Below are 20,108 nucleotides of genomic sequence, written 5' to 3'. Positions count from 1 at the left end.
AGGCTCTTTGCTTTTGTTCCCCTGCCCCCCAGGCTGGGAATTGAACCTCAGGGGTGTTCTACCACTGATACATCCCCAGACCTTTTTATTTTGAGACTGGGTCCTATTAGGCTGTGACGGTGTATTTTGTTGAGGCTGGCCTCAAACTTTGTGATCCTCCTGCTTCAACCTCCCCATTCTTGGGATTACAGTTATGCAGCACCACATTTGGCCAGGCTTTTTGTTTTTTGGTAGCAGGTGGCCATATTTCAGAGATGGTGATCAGTTGAGGGTGGATCTGATAGGAAGGAACCAAAGACATTTACAGATAATATAAACTATCTAATTTAATCCTTGTGGTAATGATTTATTAAAACATAAGAGCAATGTTTTTCCTATTAAAATTTTAATATTAAAGTTTAGGAAAATAGAAAAACTATTAATGGTTTTAATAATGTAATACGGTTTATTAATATTAACTTATTGAGAAAAATTAAGTATGCTACTTTAGCAAGATTATTTAAATTACTGGATTTTACTATTAACAATCATCCCCTTTTCCTTTCTCTTGAGACTGGAAATGAGACTGATAGTCTTTCCTACCTTTTTCGTTAACTTCTCAACTTCTTAATTTATAATGAACCCTGCCTAAAGAAGAAAGTACAGTATTGTTTATTCATGACAAGGAAGCTTTTGTCCTCACTTAAGAGTAACATATCCCTTAATAGTTTTCAGTGAATTCAGTTATGTGAATTCTAGTCACAGGTGTGACTTATTGTAGTCAGAGCATGCTAGAGATGGAGGTGATATCACCCAGAAGGACTGTTCAGCTGCCCAGCTCACTATACCAGAGCCAGGACTTTGGGAATAAAAAATTGGCTGGCTCTGGGAAATGTCTTAACTAGTTCATGAAAGATCAGTATAGGTAAAACCTGGTTTATTAAGTCCCCCTTGTATTATTGCTGCAGATATTTGATACTGAACTCCTGTGCAAAAAATACATGGGAATGTTCTCCTTAATCCCAGAGAAAGATGCTAGGTGGGAAGGTCATCCAAATAAGTGACTGACACAGTAGGGAAACATGACTTGACACAAGTATAGTTTTTCTTCATATTTATCATAGCACTGCTGGTTCACTACCTGTGTTGATATAACTATTCTCTCAAGGATACAGTCTGGCTATTCTGATTGATATTTAGGTTTTACTAAACTCTTAATACCCAGAGATAACTTGACTATAATCATCCATTACATTCAAGTTTCCCCTCATTTTTAAGAAAATTTATTTTTTTTATTTTTAGGGTACTAGGGATTGAACCCAGTATCCCCACCCTATTTTTATTTATTTATTTATTTGTTTGTTTATTTTTAATATCAAAATGGGGTCTTGCTAAATTGCTGAGGCTGACCACCTCTAATCTGGAATTCTCCTGCCTCAGCCTCCTGAGTTGCTGGGATTACAGGCACGTGTCAATGTGCCCAGCCAAGAATGTGATTTTTCTTAATTTTTTATTGCTACATTATGATTATACATAATAGTGGAATTCATTGTGACATATTTGTACATACACATTGAAATGATCAATTTAATTCCCCGGTACCTCCCCCTTTTCCTTCCTTCCTTCTGTCCCCCTAGTTCCTGTCCTCTACTGGTCTCCCTTTTAATTTTGTGAAATCCTCCCCCCCCCACCTTTTTTTTTTTCTTCTTTTTTTTTCTCTCTAGTGTTCACATATGAGAGAAAACAGGATCCTTGATTTTTTGAATCTGGCATTATTTTACTTAAAATAATACTCTCTAGTTCCATCTATTTTCCTGCAAATGATATAATTTTGTTCTTTATGACTTAATAAAACTCCATTGTATATATGCATACCACATTTTCTTTATCCAGAGGATGAAATTTATTTTTAAGAACAAGCCAATTATTTTTCCTTTCCTTTTTATTCTGAGGTTAATAAAATAGTAGCTCACCAATATTGCTTTTGTGTTATTTTCTGGCTGAAAATTTTTTTGTAAGTTCTCAGATACTAAAAACTTTTGCACTGTGTGGTTCCCTTGGAAGACATTTTAAGTAGTTTTTTATTTTAAACCGTTGTACTTTAAGTACGATTCTTGGGAGGAAATTTTATTACCTATTTTCTTGAAAGGAAACAATAAATATAGCAACAATTTTATTTTTATTGATTCCATAACTTCTTATTGAAGCAACCACCTGACCACAAAGTTCATCCATATTTTGACTTTTAAACATTTATGAGGCAACTTCTTTAATTAGATCTTCAGAAATTTTGTGGCCCTTAATGGAACTCTTTCAGTAAGCTACCATGGAGCTATACAAAATACATAATAATATAAATTGCTGTTTATATAGTATCCCCTTTGGCATTTAGTGGAATTTACTCATTTCCTGAAAGGCAAACTCTCTTTTTTAATTCTCTAACCTTTTCTTACACATATACTGCTAAACCATAACAATCCCTTAGGTGCCTGGTACATTAAAAATATATATTTATTTGTGGAATCCTGGATTAATTGCAGCATTTTTAATACTATAGTATTTGAAAATTATCTATAAGGGATTATAACTGAAGTTAAAACAATTATAATCACCATTATTTCTAGAATTATATTTTCAGTCAAGGGCTTCACATATGCTAAGCAAGTACTCTGCCTCTGAACTACATCTTCAGCCCTTTCTATTTTATTTTGAGACAGGGTCTTCCTAAGTTGCCCAGACTTTCCTGGATCTTCCAATCCCTCTGTCTCAGCTTCCCAAGTAGCTAGGATTAACAGGTGTGCTCCACCACACTAGCTATTTCTGGAATTATTTTTTAAGCCTAAAACTTTTCTGTGGGCAGGGTTGGATAGTAAGCACTAACTTTTTTTTGGTTAGTTTGGTTTGGGTGTTTTTAATAAACAAATTTTCTTTATACAATTTTATATTGCATATGGAATGGGCAATAATTACTATTTTGGCATTATTTAGTCTGAAGCTTGCATCATCTTATCAGCAGTGAATCAGTAAATTTTCAAATTTTCCTGTTTCATAGATTTTAGAACTAGAAGATTTAAATGCATTGTGCAAGTCCACAGATGAGCATTTTGGAGAGCCCCAGCCTGCTGCTGTTAGTACTGTGCTCATCTAAAGGTTTAGTGCCTGGGACTTGGAAAAGTTATTTATTGTTTTTTTGACAATGCATTTGCTTTATTAAAGGATCTTTCAGTCTGCATAGGGAGAAAAACACACCAAGAACTATAAACCTTGGTGTGCTGAGTTTAAAATGTAGTCTAGGTTAAAAAAAAAAAAAAATCCCACTTGGAACAATATTTTCTAATATGGCTACCTTTTTTTAAAGTTTTGTCCTTTTTAGTTATACCTGGTAGTTGAGGATAATTTGACTTTTTTTTTTTTTTTTTTTTTTATGGTGCTGGGGATTGAACCCAGGGCCCTGTGCTTGTATGGCAAGCACTTTACCAACTGAGCTATCTCCCCAGCCCAATTTGACTTATTTATGCAAACATGGAGTATACCTTACTCAAATTAGGATCCCAGTCAGTCTTGGGCATGATGTAGAGATTCACTGTGGTGTCTTCATATGTGTACAGAAGAAAATTACATCAGATTCATTCCACTGTCTTTTCTATTCATGTCCCCTCTCCCATCTGTCCCTTCATTCCCCTCTAATATAATGAACTTCTTTTCTTCCCTTCCTCCCTTATCGGGTGTTAGCATCCACATACCAGAACATTTGACCTTCGACTTTTGGGGATTGGCTTATTTCACTTAGCATAATAGTCTCCAGACCCATCCATTTTCTGGTAAATATCATAAAGTCACTCTTTTTTATGACTGAGTAATGTTCCATTGTGTATATAAACCACATTTCTTTATCCATTCATCTGTTGTAGGTCACCTAGGTCGCTCTCATAGCCTAACTATTGTGAATTGAGCCATTATGAACATTGATGTGGCTATGTCACTGTATTATGCTCATTTTAAGTTCATAGGGTATATACTGAGGAGTGGGATAACTGGATCAAATGGTGGTTCCATTGCTAGTTTACTGAGGAATCTCCATACTGCTTTCCAGAGTGGTTGCACCAATTTACAGTCCCATAGCAATGTATGAGTGTACCCTTTTCCCTACATCCTTGCCAACATTTATTGTTACTTATATTCTTGATAATTGCCATTCTAACTAGAGTGAGATGAAATCTGGGTGTAGTTTAATTGTATTTCTGTAATTGCTAGAGACGTTGAATATTATTTCATATATTTGTTGACCATTTGGATTTTGTCTGTGAAGTGTTCAGTTCCTTTGCCCATTTATTGATTGGGTTAGTCTTTTTTTTTTTTTTTTTTTTGGCATTAAGTTTTTTGAGTTCTTTATGTATCCTGGAAATTAATGCTTTGAGGAGCAGGTGGCAAAGATTTTCTCCTTTTCTGTAGGCTCTCTACACTCTTTATTGTTTCCTTTGCTATGCAGAAGCTTTTTAGTTTAATACCATTCCATTTGTTGCTTCTTGGTTTTACTTGCACTTTAGGAGTTTTGTTAAGGAAGTCAGTTCCTAAGCTGATGTGATGGAGTGTTGGACCTATATTTTCCTCTACTAGGTGTAGGGTTTCTGGTCTGATGTCTAGGTCTTTGTTAACACTTTGAGTTGAGTTTTGTACAGGGTGAAAGATAGTAGTTAAATTTCATTCTGTTACATATGGATTTTCAGATATCCTAGCACCATTTGTTAAAAAGGCTACCTTTTCTACAACTTATGTTTTTAACATCTTTGTCTATTATCAGATAACTATCTCTGTGTCTTCTATTTTGTTCCATTGGTCTTCATGTCTGTTTGGTGCCAGTACCATGCTGTTTTTGTTGTTATAGCTCTATAGTATAACTTGGAAGTCCCATATTGTGATGTCTCCAGTTTGCTCTTCTCACTAAAGATTGCTTTAGTTATTCTGCGTTTCTTATTTTTCCAAATGAATTTCATCACTGTCGTTTCTAGTTCTGTGAAGAATGTCATTGGTATTTTGATATTGAATCTGTATAGTGCTTTTGGTATTATGACCATTTCAATGATATTATTTCTGCCTATTCAAGAACTTGGGAGTTCTTTCTGTTTTCGAAGGTCTTCTTCAGTTTCTTTCTTTAATGTTCTATAATTTTCATTGTAGAGGTCCTTTACCTTTTTTGTTAGATTGATTTCCCAAGTTTGTTTTGAGGTTATAGTGAATGGCATAGTTTTCTTAATTTCTTTTTTAGCAGATTTTTTATTGGCATATAGGAATGTGATTGAGGGTTAATCTTGTATCCTGCTACTTTGCTAAATATGTTTATCAGCTCTAGAAGTCTTCTGGTAGAGCTTTGGGGTCTTTTAAATATAGGATCATGTCATCAGCAAACAGGTTATTTGAGCTCCTCTTGTCCTATTTGTATCCCTCTAATTTCCTTCTCTTTCCTGATTGCTCTGGGTAGAGTTTCAAGGACTATATTGAACAGGAGTGGTGAAAGTGAGCATCCTTGTCTTGTTCCTGTTTTTTGATAAAATGCTTTCAGTTTTTCTCCATTTGGTTTAATGTTGGCCTTGGGTTTGTCACATATAGCCTTTATAATGTTGAGGTAAGTTCCTTCTGCCCCTAGTTTTTCTAGTGTTATAAACATGAATGGGTACTATACTTTGTCAAATACTTTTTCTGTATTTATTGAAACAATTATGTGATTCTTAACCTTAACTCTTATTTATGTGGTGAATTATATTTATTGATTTTCACATGTTGAACCAAACTTGCATCCCTGGAATGAAACCCAGTTGATTAGGTTCACTGTCTTTTTAATGTGTTTTTGTGTGCAGTTTACCAGTATTTTAAGGATTAATGCATCTGTGTTTATCAAGGATATTGATCTGAAGTTTTCTTTCCTTGCTATGTCTTTGTCCAGTTTTGGTATCAGGGTGATACTGCTTAACAGAATTAGTATGGCAGTATTCCCTCCTTTTCTATTTCATAGAATAATTTGAAGAGGATTGGTATTAGTTTTTCCTTGAGTCTCGTAGAACTTGGCTGAGAATCTGTCCCTTTCTGGACTTTACTTTGTTGGAAGGCTTTTGATAGCTACTTCAGTTTCATATTGATCTGTTTGTTTTCTATATCCTCATGATTCAATTTGGGTAGCTCGTGTGTCTCTAGGAATTTGTCAGTATCTTCAAGAATTTCTAACTTATTAGAGTATAAATTTTCAAAATAGTTTCTGATGATCCTCTGGATTTAGGTAGTATCTGTGGTGATATTTCCTTTTTCATCTCTCTTTTTTTTTTTTTTTTTGCGGGGCTGGGATTTGAACTCAGGGCTTTGTGCTTGCGAGGCAAGCACTCTACCAACTGAGCTATCTCCCCAGCCCTCAGATTTTTTTAGTGTTTTCTCTCTTTTGGTTATTTTGACTAAGAGTTTATCAATCTTGTTTATCCTTTAAGAAAACCAGCTCTTTGTTTCATTGATCTTTTGCATTTTTTTTTATTCTCAATTTCATTGACTTCAGCTTGCTAGATCTTAAGTGTAAAGAAAATTTACATTGTACATCCAGCTGAGGCCCTGGGTAATCCTAGTCTTGTTAACTGCTATGTTTTATAACATGCAGATACCCCAGTTTTTTTGTTCTCCAGTTGCAGAAGATTTTGGTTGTTTCCTATTTCTTTATTATCATATGCAGTGATACAGTAGATATTCCTTTACAATCTTCCTTGTGCACTGGTTTTAAGAGTTTTTTCTATGGTACATGCCAAGGCAAGGAATGGCTGTGTATGTGCAGTTTTAACATCTTGTCAAGTGGGGAGCCAATTTGCAGCCCTTCCACAGTATGTACAAGTGGTGGGTCAAGAGATGTTGAGTGGGGAAAAAGGAAGGGTGTGATGATGGACATAATGAGAAAATTAAGTGTTCAAATAAAATAGGATAATAGCGCAAAAGGAATCTTGCAGAAGTAGTAAGCTGTCACTTTTAACTCTTTTGAATTTCAGATCAAGAATTAGTTTTATTGATGCCTCAGTTTTTTTTTTTATTGTAAACAAATGGGATACATGTTGTTTCTCTGTACATGGCGTAAAGGTATACCATTTGTGTAATCATAAATTTACATAGGGTAATGTTGTTTCATTCATTCTGTTATTTTTTTTCCCTTCCCCCCTACCCCTCCCACCCCTCTTTTCCCTCTATACAGTCCTTCCTTCCTCCATTCTTGCCCCCCTCCCTAAACCTAACTCTAACCCTAACACTAACCCCTCCCACCCCCCATTATGTGTCATCATCCACTTATTAGCGATATCATTCTTCCTTTGGTTTTTTGAGATTGGCTTATCTCACTTAGCATGATATTCTCCAGTTTCATCCATTTGCCTGCAGATGCCATAATTTTATCATTCTTTATGGCTGAGTAATATTCCATTGTATATATATACCACATTTTCTTTATCCATTCATCAATTGAAGGACATCTAGGTTGGTTCCACAATCTAGCTATTGTGAACTGAGCAGCTGTGAACATTGATGTGGCTGTATCTCTGTAGTATGCTGATTTTAAGTCCTTTGTGTATAGGCCAAGGAGTGGGATAGCTGGGTCAAATGGTGGTTCCATTCCAAGTTTTCTAAGGAGTCTCCATACTGCTTTCCAGAGTGTCTGCACTAATTTGCAGCCCCACCAGCAATGTAAGAGTGTACCTTTCTCCCCACATCCTCGCCAACACCTGTTGTTGCTTGTATTCTTGATAATCGCCATTCTGACTGGGGTGAGATGGAATCTTAGGGTGGTTTTGATTTGCATTTCTCTTATTACTAGAGATGTTGAACATTTTTCCATATGTTTGTTGATTGCTTGTAGATCTTCTTCTGTGAAGTGTCTATTCATTTCCTTAGCCCATTTGTCAATTGGATTATTTGCATTCTTGCTGTAGAGTTTTTTGAGTTCTTTATAGATTCTGGAGATTAGTGCTCTGTCTGAAGTATGATTGGCAAAGATTTTCTCCCACTCTGTAGGCTCTCTCTTCGCATTGCTGATAGTTTCCTTTGCTGAGAGAAAGCTTTTTAGTTTGAATCTATCCCAGTTATTAATTCTTGCTTTTATTTCTTGTGCTATGGGAGTCCCGTTGAGGAAGTCTGGTCCTAAGCCGACATGTTGAAGCTCTGGACCTACTTTTTCTTTTATAAGATGCAAGGTCTCTGGTCTGATTCCGAGGTCCTTGATCCATTTTGAGTTTAGTTTCGTGCATGGTGAGAGATATGGGTTTAGTTTCATTCTGTTGCATATGGATTTCCAATTCTCCCAGCACCATTTGTTGAAGAGGCTATCTTTTCTCCATTGCATATTTTGGCCCCTTTGACTAGTATGAGAAAATTGTATTTATTTGGATTTGTGTCCGTGTCCTCTATTCTGTACCATTGATCCACCTTTCTATTTTGGTACCAATACCATGCCGTTTTTGTTACTATTGCTTTGTAGTAGAGTTGAAGATCTGGTATTGCGATACCCACTGCTTCACTCTTTCTGATGCCTCAGTTTTTTGGAAAAGAAAAGGCGGGGGGGGACTCTAGGTGCTGAGGACTTGGCTCAGCAGAAGAGCATTTGCCTAGAGTGAGCAAGACCCTGAGTCCCATCCTCAGCATGGCAAAAAAATAAAATAAAATAACCACCACAAACCTAATATATCATCAAACCTTTGAGGTTTTGGTTACAGGAAATACTACGCACACTTAAAAAAAATGGTTTTATTATATCCTAACAGTATCATACCTCAGGGCTGTTAGTGGGAAATAAAGTTTTCTGCCAGTTTCTTTCTCTCTTTTTTGGTTTTTCTTTACTGTTTTATGGTAATATTTAAGAAAAATGCAATAGTCCAGAAACACATACAAGGAAAAGAGGTAATAAATGTTACCTTTGGGCAGGTTTTGGATCGTACTAAGCAGAAGAGTATGTGTGTATGTGTATTTGGCACAAATCACTGTGTTAGAGCTATTAGCACATAGAAGTGGCTCATGAGTTGGAGTAATTCAATTTTTTTTTCAAAAACATTTCTGGAAGAGTGGCATTATTGTATATTTTTTAACACACTTGAATGTCTGCTATTAAAAACATCTGAATTCTCCTATCTGCATTTGGTCTTTTGTAGTAGTAGAACTCATTCCATAGCCTCTGGAAAACTCCATTATGCCCTCTAAAAGAAGAAAAGTGAAAAAGTTGAATGACATTTTAGTATTCTTATGAAAGTAGTTTGACCTGATAGGTAGCATGGAAGTTCTCAAGGACTCTCAGGGTTCTAGGTGACACTTTGAGAACCATTGCTTTTATTAAAGTACCTTTAACATTTTTAAAAGTACTTTTTAATGTTTATTGTCTATTTCTACTAGGCTTCTTGAGATTAGGAATCATGTATGGTTTGTTTTGTCTTGGTACCTGGGTTTGAGCCCACTGAGCCACATCCCCAACCCTTTTTATTTTTTATTTTGAGACAGGGTCTCACTAAGTTGCTTAGGGCCTTGCTAAGTTGCTGAGGTTGGCTTTGAACTTGCTATCCTGCCTCAACCTCCAAAGCTGCTGAGATTACAACCTGCTCCACCACGCTCAGCTCATATATGATTTTTACTCATGATTATATTTCTAATTCTTCTCACAGGGCCTGCTTATATGAGTCATTCAGTAAATATTTGAATAATTAAATGAGTGAGTGAATTAAATAAGCAGCCTTCTTGAATTCAATTATAGTTTCTCTTAAAGTGTAGGTCCTTCTCTGCAATGTGCACTTGTGTTCTGCACTCACAGCACATATTCATTTTCTGTCTTTTTTAGATTGGTTATTCCTAAAATGGTTAGTGAGCTACTACACCTTGACTTGCACAATATTTTGCTTTACTGTTTGCCTCATCCATTGCCCTGCAGTGTATTACACTATTCATTATTATTCCTTCTGACTAGCTTCTTAAACTTATTGTCAGTGAGGAACTATGACTTCCTTATCATCTAAATCTACTTCTCCATGCCCTACTCAAGAATTAGCATATCTTGGCACAAAGTATATACTAAGAAATATTGTCATGTACCACAATTTGATTTGAAAAAAAATATATATATATACACTACAGTTGTAGTAAATGTAAATATTTTGACTAAAGAGTGAGCTGGGCAAGCACAAGGCCCTGGGTTCAATCCCCAGCACCGCAAAAAAAAAAAAAAGTGAACTGGGGTGTAGCTCATTGGTAGAATTTGTGCATGGCATGAATTGGGTTGTTGGTACAATCTGCAATACCAGATAATAAATAAAATTTTGGTCAAAAAGAAGTGATTTCCAGGGCATATGTTGCTGATAGATTGTTTATTAGTGAATTGTTTTGCATATCACTTTCTCACACATTATTCTGTAAGTAGTCTGATTACCAAGAAAGACTTGTGGTAATCAAGATTTTTTTTTTTTAACACTTGTTACAGATATCACTTTTTCAGCAGATATTTGTTTTATGTACTGTGGTATGCAATGGGGATATTGTTGGGAGCAGGACAGAGTCCATGCCCTCAAAGACCTGTGCTCTAGCAATGTAGTTCAGAAGTTGGCAGACTTTTTTTGGGTGGGGGCAGGGGAGGGACAAGGTAGTAAATATTTTGGATTTTGCAGACCATTTTTCCTTGATCCATATCCCCAATTCTGTCATATATAGCTTCCAAATAGCCAGAAACACTATGTAAATAAATGAATGTGGCAGTGGACCAAATTTGGCTAGGGTTTGTAGTTTACCACCTCATGGTGTATTTCACTTGTTTATTTGTTTCTGTCTCTGTCCTTATATAACTATATCAGCAATTTTCACTGAGTTCCATTGATTTATTTGTTAAAGTTAGCTAATGGATCTCATCATACTATTGGCAAAAGCTAACACTTTTTTCCCTTTTTTTTTTTTTTTTTTTTTTACTCTCTCGTCCAGGACATTTTATTTCCTTACATCAAAGAAAATGTTAAAGAGTATCTGCAGACACATTGGGAAGAGGAGGAGTGCCAGCAGGATGTCAATCTTTTGAGGAAACAGGTTGGAATATTTCTCTCACATTCTCCTATTGAGGATGACTAGAAACTTAGAACATACTCTGAGCATACTGTAAAATCAGTACAAGGGATGAAAGTTGTAGTGACTTGCCAGCTTAGGAATTCACAGTACTTAATTAAACCACCAGATCATGGCAGATTGTTGTTTATAGAATCGTCTCTTTCAGGAACTGTTTAAATTACATTAAAATATCACTTATTAATAAAATGAAGCCCTTTCTGGTAGAATGCAAGAGGTAACGTGCAGTCTTATTGTATGTTTCATTGATGTTGCTGCGTAACAGTTTCGTCATTTTCCACTCTACTTACTGTCTCAGGGTGGGAGTCCTCACTACTCCTTTACAGTGCTCCTGCATCCTCACACCCTGATGCTCACCACATTTCTTACCATGCGCCCTTGGCCTGCCCTTTAGACTCATCTTGGTGGCGTGTACTTCATTCTGCCCTCTGTTCTCACCCAGTGTTCATTCTGTCTTCTCCTTTTTTACATTCTGTGCTAAGGAACTTCTGTTCTCTTGATTTTCTTATCAGAATTGCTTCAGTGGCAAAAAAAATGCTAGGATTTAGGACTGGAAATATAGTCATGTTCTTTGAATCGTGGGGTATTTGTTGAATTTTCTGGATAACTCGGGGTTATCCCCACAATCCTTACCTTCTTTAATATCTTAACCTTGTTTTTGAAATATACATAATCCCCACCCCACTCCCCATGCATGTCTTGCTTTTTTTTTTATAAATGGTGCTGGGGATTGAACCCAGGAACATTTTATCTCTAGACTACATTATTTTGAAACAGGCTCTAAGTTACCCAGCCTGGCCTTGAATTTATAATTCTTCTGCCTCAAGCTCCCACATTGCTGGAATTACAGGTGTGCACCATCGTGTCTGACTTTCCTTATTAGGTACATTGTCACAAAGTTATTGTTCTAAGTAACCTTAGGGTTTTTGCAAGATGTGGGTGATTATGGAAGGCTAAATGTGAACCCATTGCATTACTTTACTAGCTTCTTTTCATTAAATCTAGCCATAAACTAACTTACGAGATTTTGTTTCTATTTCATTTAGTTATAGTACAGAGAAAATGATCAAATACAATTGGAATCCTGGTTTGTTGATTCTACTGAGTGAACAAAAAAGCCAGTTGTTCTTATATCATTATGTGCTCATTCTTTTCACGTACAGTGTGCCTTGTGTTGTAAATTTCAGCTTTAGCAATCTAGGAAAGATAATATAAATTTATTAATTATAATCCCATTTCTTTTAGGGGGTCATTCTTTTAGAAATCATTCTTTTAAGAATCATTTGCCTAATGATAATTCTAGGGCTTAGGATAGTTGAAGAAAATTGGTCTGCCTGGGGTCTCATTTTTAATCATCTTTTTAAAAATGTGCAAGAAACAAACTTCATGTTTCCAATTTAAAGGCTGAAGAAGATGCCCACCTGGATGGGGCTGTTCCAATCCCTGCAGCGTCCGGGAATGGGGTAGATAACTCACAACAGATGATCCAGGCCGTGGTAGATAATGTGTACTGGCAGATGTCTCTGGACCGAAAGACCACAGCACTCAAACAACTGCAGGGCCACATGTGGAGGGCAGCATTCACAGCTGGGAGCATGAAAGCAGAGTATGTGCTCAAGTGACTAAACATTTCACCAAATATGTTTCTCATTAATCTTCTCTCTCCATAGTAAGCCACATGATTAGTAAAATAGATACATAAGCATTGTTTTAATCTAACAAGTGAGTTATTTTGTTTTTGTTTTGTTTTTCAAAGCTGAGCTAAAGGATTTCACTCAGCTATATCCCGAGATGTTCATGTCTGGCTTTGTGGATGATTGAAGGAATTTTAAATTTAGTTTAAAACAACTTCCTAGAAAATGATGATTTCCTTTAACTAAGTCATATTGGATCCTTAGCACATGAGTGTTGGTCTATTTCCCAGAACCAACAGATCACCCACTTTTTGCTCTGTTAGAAAAGGGAGAATGCTATGAAATTATGCACCCATTATTTTGGAATTACCCAGAGAATGCTGGCAGTGCCAGCTTTTGTTATGCTATTGTGTTTTCCACAGACCCTATGAGTCTTGGTTAGGGGGTTCCTGATATTTCTTTTGCCTAAGGAGGCTCATGAATATCACATTGCTGAGAGTTTCTTAGTAAGAAAACCCTCAGATCCAAGACTTTATAGCTGCCTATTTTTCTTTTGTATTTCTATCAAGTAAGATATCATTCCTTTATGTATGTTACAAATATTTTATACCTTTTTAAAGGATACACTGAAATTCCAAGATATGCCAGTGATCTGGGAATATCAGCTAGCTTATTCTATATAACTTTCCAAAGTATGGAGCCAAGAGATTGTTCTCCCAGTAGTTGGCATTTCTTTTATTCCTTAATTATAAATCAGAGTACATTATCTTAAACTTCTTAAGCCCTGCTTTGGAATTGTAACAACCAGTGCAGATGCAATACAGAAAAATCCAAAGTAACACCCTTACAGTTATGGAGACTGATTTTGAACATGTTGATCTCCTTCTTTCAACTAATGCAATATATTAGCTGTTTTATTCAGTAGACTTCTCTGACATTTTCTAGCTAATCTTTTAAAGAAGATTGGTTCCGCATCTCAAGTTCTCATGCTTTTCTTTTCACTTAGTTCCCAGGATATTATTTTGACCACTAATTATGGAAGATACTGTAGAATTAGTAGGAGACTCGGAGTGTCAATAATCAGAAAGCCAAATAATGTTGTCTCTTAATTGATTTGTTCTGAATGAAATTTTTTTTTCTGTATAATAAAACTTTAGCCAGACTTTGTTAGTTCTAAAAACATTTAATTCCATTTTCTAGATAATCAAAGATTTATAGCATTTAGCCCCCAGATTTGGGTTTTTTTTTTTTTTTTTTTTTTAAGATGTACATGTTTTGATTTCCATGTTTTATTAAAGCTCAATGGACATAAATTAGACTTTTCTTTTCATTAATTACATCCAAGATTACATTACAGTGTGAATACAAAGGTATTAATTATAATATTATTGGTTTTTGCTTTTTTAAGTTCCTTAACAATTTTTTAAAATTTTATTTGTTCTTTGAGGATATATATACAAGACAGTAGAATGTATTTTGGCATATTATACATACATGGAGTATAACTTATTCTAATTAGGATCCTATTCTTAGGGTTGTACCTAATGTGTAGTTACCCTGGTCGCATATTCAAATACAAGGCTAGTAAAATTATGTTCAGCTAATTCTACTGTCATTCTTACTCCCTTCCCCACTTCCATAACAATTTAAAAACCCACTTTCTTATTTCCTTCCTTTATCTGTAATCCCTTTACATTTTCAAAAGCTATTCTCTCCACCTCTAGTAACATTTATTAAATCAGAGGAGTTCATACTCTATAGAGTTGGTTCTTATGTTATCATTTGAGCATAAGTAGAGAAACCTGTATCATCTCTTTTATCTGATTTTCATCTGATTAATGATGTGTTTCCATATTCTAACTTGGAAGTTTTCCCTCTAGGTTCTTTGAAGATGTTATTCCAGCAATCAGGAAGTGGAGGGAAGCTGGGATGAAGGTGTATATCTATTCTTCTGGAAGTGTAGAGGCTCAGAAACTATTATTTGGGCATTCTACAGAGGGAAATATTCTCGAGGTAGGTTACTTGGTTTGCTTTGTTTTGACACTATCAAATCATGAAATGATAAAAGAAATGTACTACAGATAATCATTCAGATAATTATATTTGTATATGCTGAGAGGTTGCAAAGAGAAGTGGAAAAACTGGTGAATATATTATAGGGAAGGATAAAATGTTTGGTGCCAGTTTTTCCTGTCAGAATCTCAAACATTTGTGGAGAGTTTGTTAAAAATTCAGATACCTGGTCCCTGCTTTCTAGGTTTTTTTTTTGTTTGTTTTTTGTTTTTTGTACTAGGGATTGAACCCAAGGGCATTTAACCACTGAGCTACATCCCTAGCCCTTTTTATTTTTTATTTTGAGACAGGGTCTCACTAAGTTGCTTAGGGCCTAAGTTGCTAAGGCTTACTTTGAACTTGTGATCTTTCTGTCTCAGCCTCCCAAGCCACTGGGATTACAGGTGTGCACCACCATACCTGACTCCTTCCTAGCAAATCTTAATCTGCAGGTCTGGAAGGAGGATCGGAAGTCTGCTTTTAAACATCCACTCTAAGGAAACAGATAAGGATAGTCCTAGAACCAGCTATCATGTATGTAAAAACAGGTATATACAGACATATATCCTAACTCATGAACTAACATGTGAATCAGCTATCTTGCCAGTATTAGAAAATCAATAACCCAAAAGAAACTAATGGAATGCTTCTTTTGGTTGTTTAAAAAAGAGGTAAAACGAAAACAGTTAATCACTTTTCATTATTTAATTTATAATTTCCTCTACATAAAGTAGTTAAAACTTACTGTCTTGAAAAAAAAATAAAGATGAAAAATTGGATCATGTGAAATGCTAAGAAATGCATAAAGACTTCATTTTTTGTTTTGTTTTGTTTTGTTTTTCCCTGTGGTGCTAGAATTAAACCAAGAACCTTGTGCATGCTAGGCAAGCAAGTGCTTTGCCACTAAGCTGCATTCCCAGCTCTAAAGTAAATATTTATTGAGCCTCTACTGTGTACAGAGAATACTTGGGCTGTGGAGGTTGTCATATTCTGATTTTAGTACTTCCCTACTTTTCGTCTTATAAACCAATAATGAAAGCCTTTAATAATCAACTGTTTCCTAAATATAGATATAAACATTTCTGCTCTAACTAATGAAATAGGCAATAAGGTGAAAGTAGATAGGACATGATAATTATCTGCTGAATTCAATAATAAAAAAAAAAAATCTTCTCTAGTTACCAAATAAAGCAAACAGAGAGAAAGGAAGTCTGCAAAAATAAATCTTAACTAAAGTCAAAACCCCTTAATATTGCCTTAATTTGTCTTTGAGTCATCAGTAGAATTGTTTTTATTTTATAAAAAGTTCTGAAGAGATTCAGAAGAGCACATCATCATAGCCAATCCTAAATATGGACTTACTTTAACTACTATTGGTTAAATTAGATATATTTGACTCCAATTGTTTTTAAGACAGCAAGGACATATATTAACAATAGGGTAGAATTTTAAAATGTTTTAATTAGGAAATCAAAGTTTCTTGCAGGTAAAGTAAGAACTTATTAATGAGGAAGGTTAGAGTAATCTTTTCATTCTAGGATCAAAAGGGTAATATTCAGAACCTTTCAGCCAGAGTAAAATCTAATCCAGTCCAATATGTTGTTTGAGTACAGATAGTGTTTTAAAAGTAGACTGTAGGGCATATGTATTTTAAATAATTATGGGTATAAAATAAATGCTAATGAAAACCAAGTGGATTGTTTGTTTTGTTTTGTTTATTTTATTTTAGTGCTGGGGATATAACCCAAGGACACTAAGCTACATCCCTAGTCCTTTTTTTATTTTTTAAGACAGGGTCTTATTAAATTGCTGAGGCTGGCCTCAAACTCGTGAACCTCCTGCCTCAGCTTCCTCACTAGCTTGGATTACAGGTGTGTACCACCATGTCCAGCTCATCCAAATTTTTTTTTACTATAAAATCTTTATACTTACCTTTTGGAGCCTATATAAAGTCTTCTATTAAGTACATTTTCAGTAAATATTTACTGAATGAGTAAAACCACTATGATTGTCATGTGTTTCAGGGGAAAGGGATACAAAATAAAAGGGATTTAGTGTGTTACAAGTGCACTTGTAGAATTAGTCTTTCTCCTTCTCTTTGGTCAGCTTTTTGATGGTCACTTTGATACCAAGATTGGACACAAAGTAGAGAGTGAGAGTTACAGAAAGATTGCAAACAGCATTGGATGCTCAACCAACAACATCTTGTTTCTAACAGATGTTACCTTAGGTGAGTAACTGCTTTATTCCTTCCTTCCTTCCTTTTTTTTTTTTTTTTTTTTTTTTAAGGTGGAGAATCTTACTATATTGCTCAGATAGGCCTGGAACTCGTGGGCTCAATTGATCCTCCCAAGTAGATAGAACTACATGTACATACTACTGTGCCCAGCTCAGGCATACTATGCTATGTACTACAGGAGAGGAATTGGGCCTGACACTATAAACATTTCTTTAAAGAAAATTTGAGAATCCTTGAAATATAAAATAGGTTAATAAAAAGAAACAGTGAGCCACATGATCCACCTTCCTCTCCATGTACCAATCCTTCAAAGTCATGTATGGGGAAGTGACATCGAAAGACTAATTTTGTTCATTTTATTCCATCCTGGTACCCTACCCATCACTCTGTACATACACATATACATTAATAACATGGGAGTAAAGCAGAGGGAGACTATCTTCGTGATCATTTCCACAATAGGTGACCATAGGTGTTTGTTAGTTAAAGATAGTAAAGTCACAGTGAACCTTGACCAGATGCATTTAACAGCAGTGAAGTCATCTATACACTTGGGGCAGGGGTATAAGAGAGAGAACTTTAAATAATTGAAGCAGTTTTGTCTGTCATTTTGATCTGTGAGCTGCCCCATAATGAGCAGGAGCCTCATCTCTGTCTTCCTTCAGTTGGGGGTCTCTTCTCTTGATACCCATCAGGTAAATTTCAGGCTTCATTGTATTAATTTACCTTTTAAAGACTCATTTTTTTACCCATCATTGCCCTTCTTATTATATACAGTACATTAGCATTATACATTATTTAAGGGTTGAATGTGCAAAATAGCATGAACTGTCCTTTGTTATCATTATAAATTATTTCAGTAGTAGTTTTGACCAGATTGGGAAACTCACGTTTTAGAATCTGTGTAAGAATGTGAGTCCTCTAGAGAATTATAACATAGATGAAGGGTTCTTGGGGAATGTAGTTTCTGATTCTTACTTGCAAACCCCTTGCTAGGAAGGCTTCCCAAGTTTTTTGTTTGTTTGTTTGTTTATTTGTTTTGAGACAGGGTCTTGCTAAGTTGCTAAATCTGGCCTTGAACTTGTGAGCTTCCTGCCTCAGCCTCCTGAGTCCAAACAAGCCTGCAACACTAGGCCTGGCTGGCTCCAACTTTTGATTGTGTGGTCATTCTTAGAGTTCATGCATCTTTCTGTGGACTGACTTTTGCTGTTTATAATTTACTTGGATTGAGGACAACCCTACATATTTGTGTTTTTTCCATTTTACTTTGGATTATAAATTTCTCTGGGGCTGAGATCATACCTTCCATTTACCCCAACAACAGTACTTTGTATACTGGGCAGTTCTCTTAAGAAATTGTATCTGTGCCAAGAGGTTAGAGGAAGGGCGTTAGGGGTGAAGGTTGTTCTCTTGCCTAGTTGTCTCTGCATGACTCTTGGGCCTCTAGGAGGCAGCTTCAGTGGCTTGTGTACAAGTACTCTCTCTAGATCTTCCTGTTTGTTGTCACACAATTTAGTTATTTCCACTGGCCTAGACTTTCATAGATGGAGCCCAAAGAAAAATCCAAGTTGCTAGTGAAGGATCTTACCCAAGGTAGTGTATATGGATCTATATTCTTTGTCTTCTGACACTTGAACTTTTGGTCTGATATAATAGGTGAGAGTTGTAAGTATATAAGCTGGTACTAATTTGCTAAACCGATTTTTTTTTTTTTTTTTTTAATGTTAACCAGCAAAGATCATCTAATGTGTTCAGAAGTTACACTGTACTTTTCTAAAGAAATATAAGAACAGGCTTAATATCTCCCAGTCACTGACTTATAGTAGACACTCAGTAATTCATACTATCAGTTCCTGCCTCTGCCTCCCAAGTTGCTGGGATTACAGGTGTGTGCCACCATGTCCGTCTCCTTAACACTTTGGATGATAGATTTCTGCAAGCTTAGAATTTATGATCTGCTTTGTGGTACAACTCTCCACTCACTCAGCTACTTGTTGGATGAAATTATGATCTACTTTTGATCCCCAGGCCCTTGCACTATCCAGCTTTTTGATTATATTAATAATTATCACCCCTGTGCTAAGAATGCTTATAGTTTTCTTTAAATTCTTCTCTTTAGTCCCCACCCACCCACCCCCTTTTTTTTTTTCTCCTTTTTGTAGTTGTACATCTATAATTTCAGGTCTTTTCTCTTTTCACTTAAGCCATTTCCTTTGGGTTGCAGTTCCATAAATTATCTTAACTTTAAAGAGTAGAGATAATCCCACTTAGACTTCAAAATGAAATTAACTTTCTCTAAGTCCTTTATAAGAAGGTTTTTTTCCTGTCCCTCATCTTCTGCCAGCCTCACACCCCATTAGGCAGCATCAGGACTCTGATCATCTGTAGCTGGAATGGGGCCAGGTAACTGGCTGCCTGCCCTTCTCTTTTTTGTCATTTCTGGTCCTGTTTTGGTACCCCACGCCCAGACTTCCACTGCCAAAGTAAAGCAGAAGACCAAGTTGATATCCCAGATGGTACCAAAGTATGAAAGAGAATTTAAAGACTTTTTTCCATTGGAGAAAAGGAAAGTGATCCAAGAGTTTTGGAGTCAACAAGTATTACTTAAGTGTCTTAATATTACAGCAATAAAGCAAATAGATGCTTAAGGACAAAACTTGCCCTCTAGTGATTAGTTATAAATCCTGAATGTGAAATAGCCACTAGCTAGTGTCAATTCCTGTGTGGACTGTGATGTCCCAACTTGGTCAAGATCCTGGTGGCCAGTCAAGATGAAAGCTTTGTTTGAGGTATTCATGCTCTGCAGCTAAAAGTCATTTTCCTTTACTTGTGGCAGCCCAGAATGTGATGGCTACATACATCAACCTCCTCAGTAGTGTATGTAGCTAGCCTATTGCTTATATGGGTTGCCCTAAGAGACCTCGGAGACAGTACTTTCCGGTGGAAGTTCATGTCTGATCTCATGTTGTCCCCAATGTAGGTTCCAGACAGGTATGTGGGGTACCTTTGGAAAACCTCAGGACACATTGGCCAGGTCATCATGTCTATCCACACTAAGCTTCAGAACAAGGAACATGTAACCGAGGCCCTATGCAGGGCAAAGT

At 35.9% G+C, this 20,108-nt stretch overlaps 1 protein-coding gene and 1 non-coding gene across 3 annotated transcripts in view; both read left to right on the top strand.

The window, feature by feature from the left end:
- The window catches only part of Enoph1 (enolase-phosphatase 1), a 69,397-nt gene that overhangs the window by 39,742 nt on the left and 9,547 nt on the right, over positions 1-20,108 (top strand). For both annotated transcript variants that reach the window (XM_047566070.1, XM_047566069.1), the window contains exons 2-5: positions 10,942-11,043; positions 12,483-12,685; positions 14,594-14,726; positions 16,872-16,995. In XM_047566070.1, coding sequence (XP_047422026.1) covers positions 12,561-12,685; positions 14,594-14,726; positions 16,872-16,995 — 382 coding nt within the window. In that variant the 5' untranslated portion in view covers positions 10,942-11,043; positions 12,483-12,560. The remainder of the gene's footprint in view (positions 1-10,941; positions 11,044-12,482; positions 12,686-14,593; positions 14,727-16,871; positions 16,996-20,108) is intronic.
- Positions 19,805-19,937, top strand: LOC124995154 (small nucleolar RNA SNORA70). The gene has a single exon (XR_007110631.1). It is a non-coding gene; the product is annotated as a small nucleolar RNA SNORA70 (small nucleolar RNA).

This window comes from Sciurus carolinensis, chromosome 10, assembly GCF_902686445.1.
Source record: "Sciurus carolinensis chromosome 10, mSciCar1.2, whole genome shotgun sequence".
In the NCBI taxonomy this organism is placed as follows: domain Eukaryota; kingdom Metazoa; phylum Chordata; class Mammalia; order Rodentia; family Sciuridae; genus Sciurus; species Sciurus carolinensis.
The sequence above is the reverse complement of the archived record's forward strand: the minus strand, read 5'-3'. Positions and strand labels throughout refer to the sequence as shown.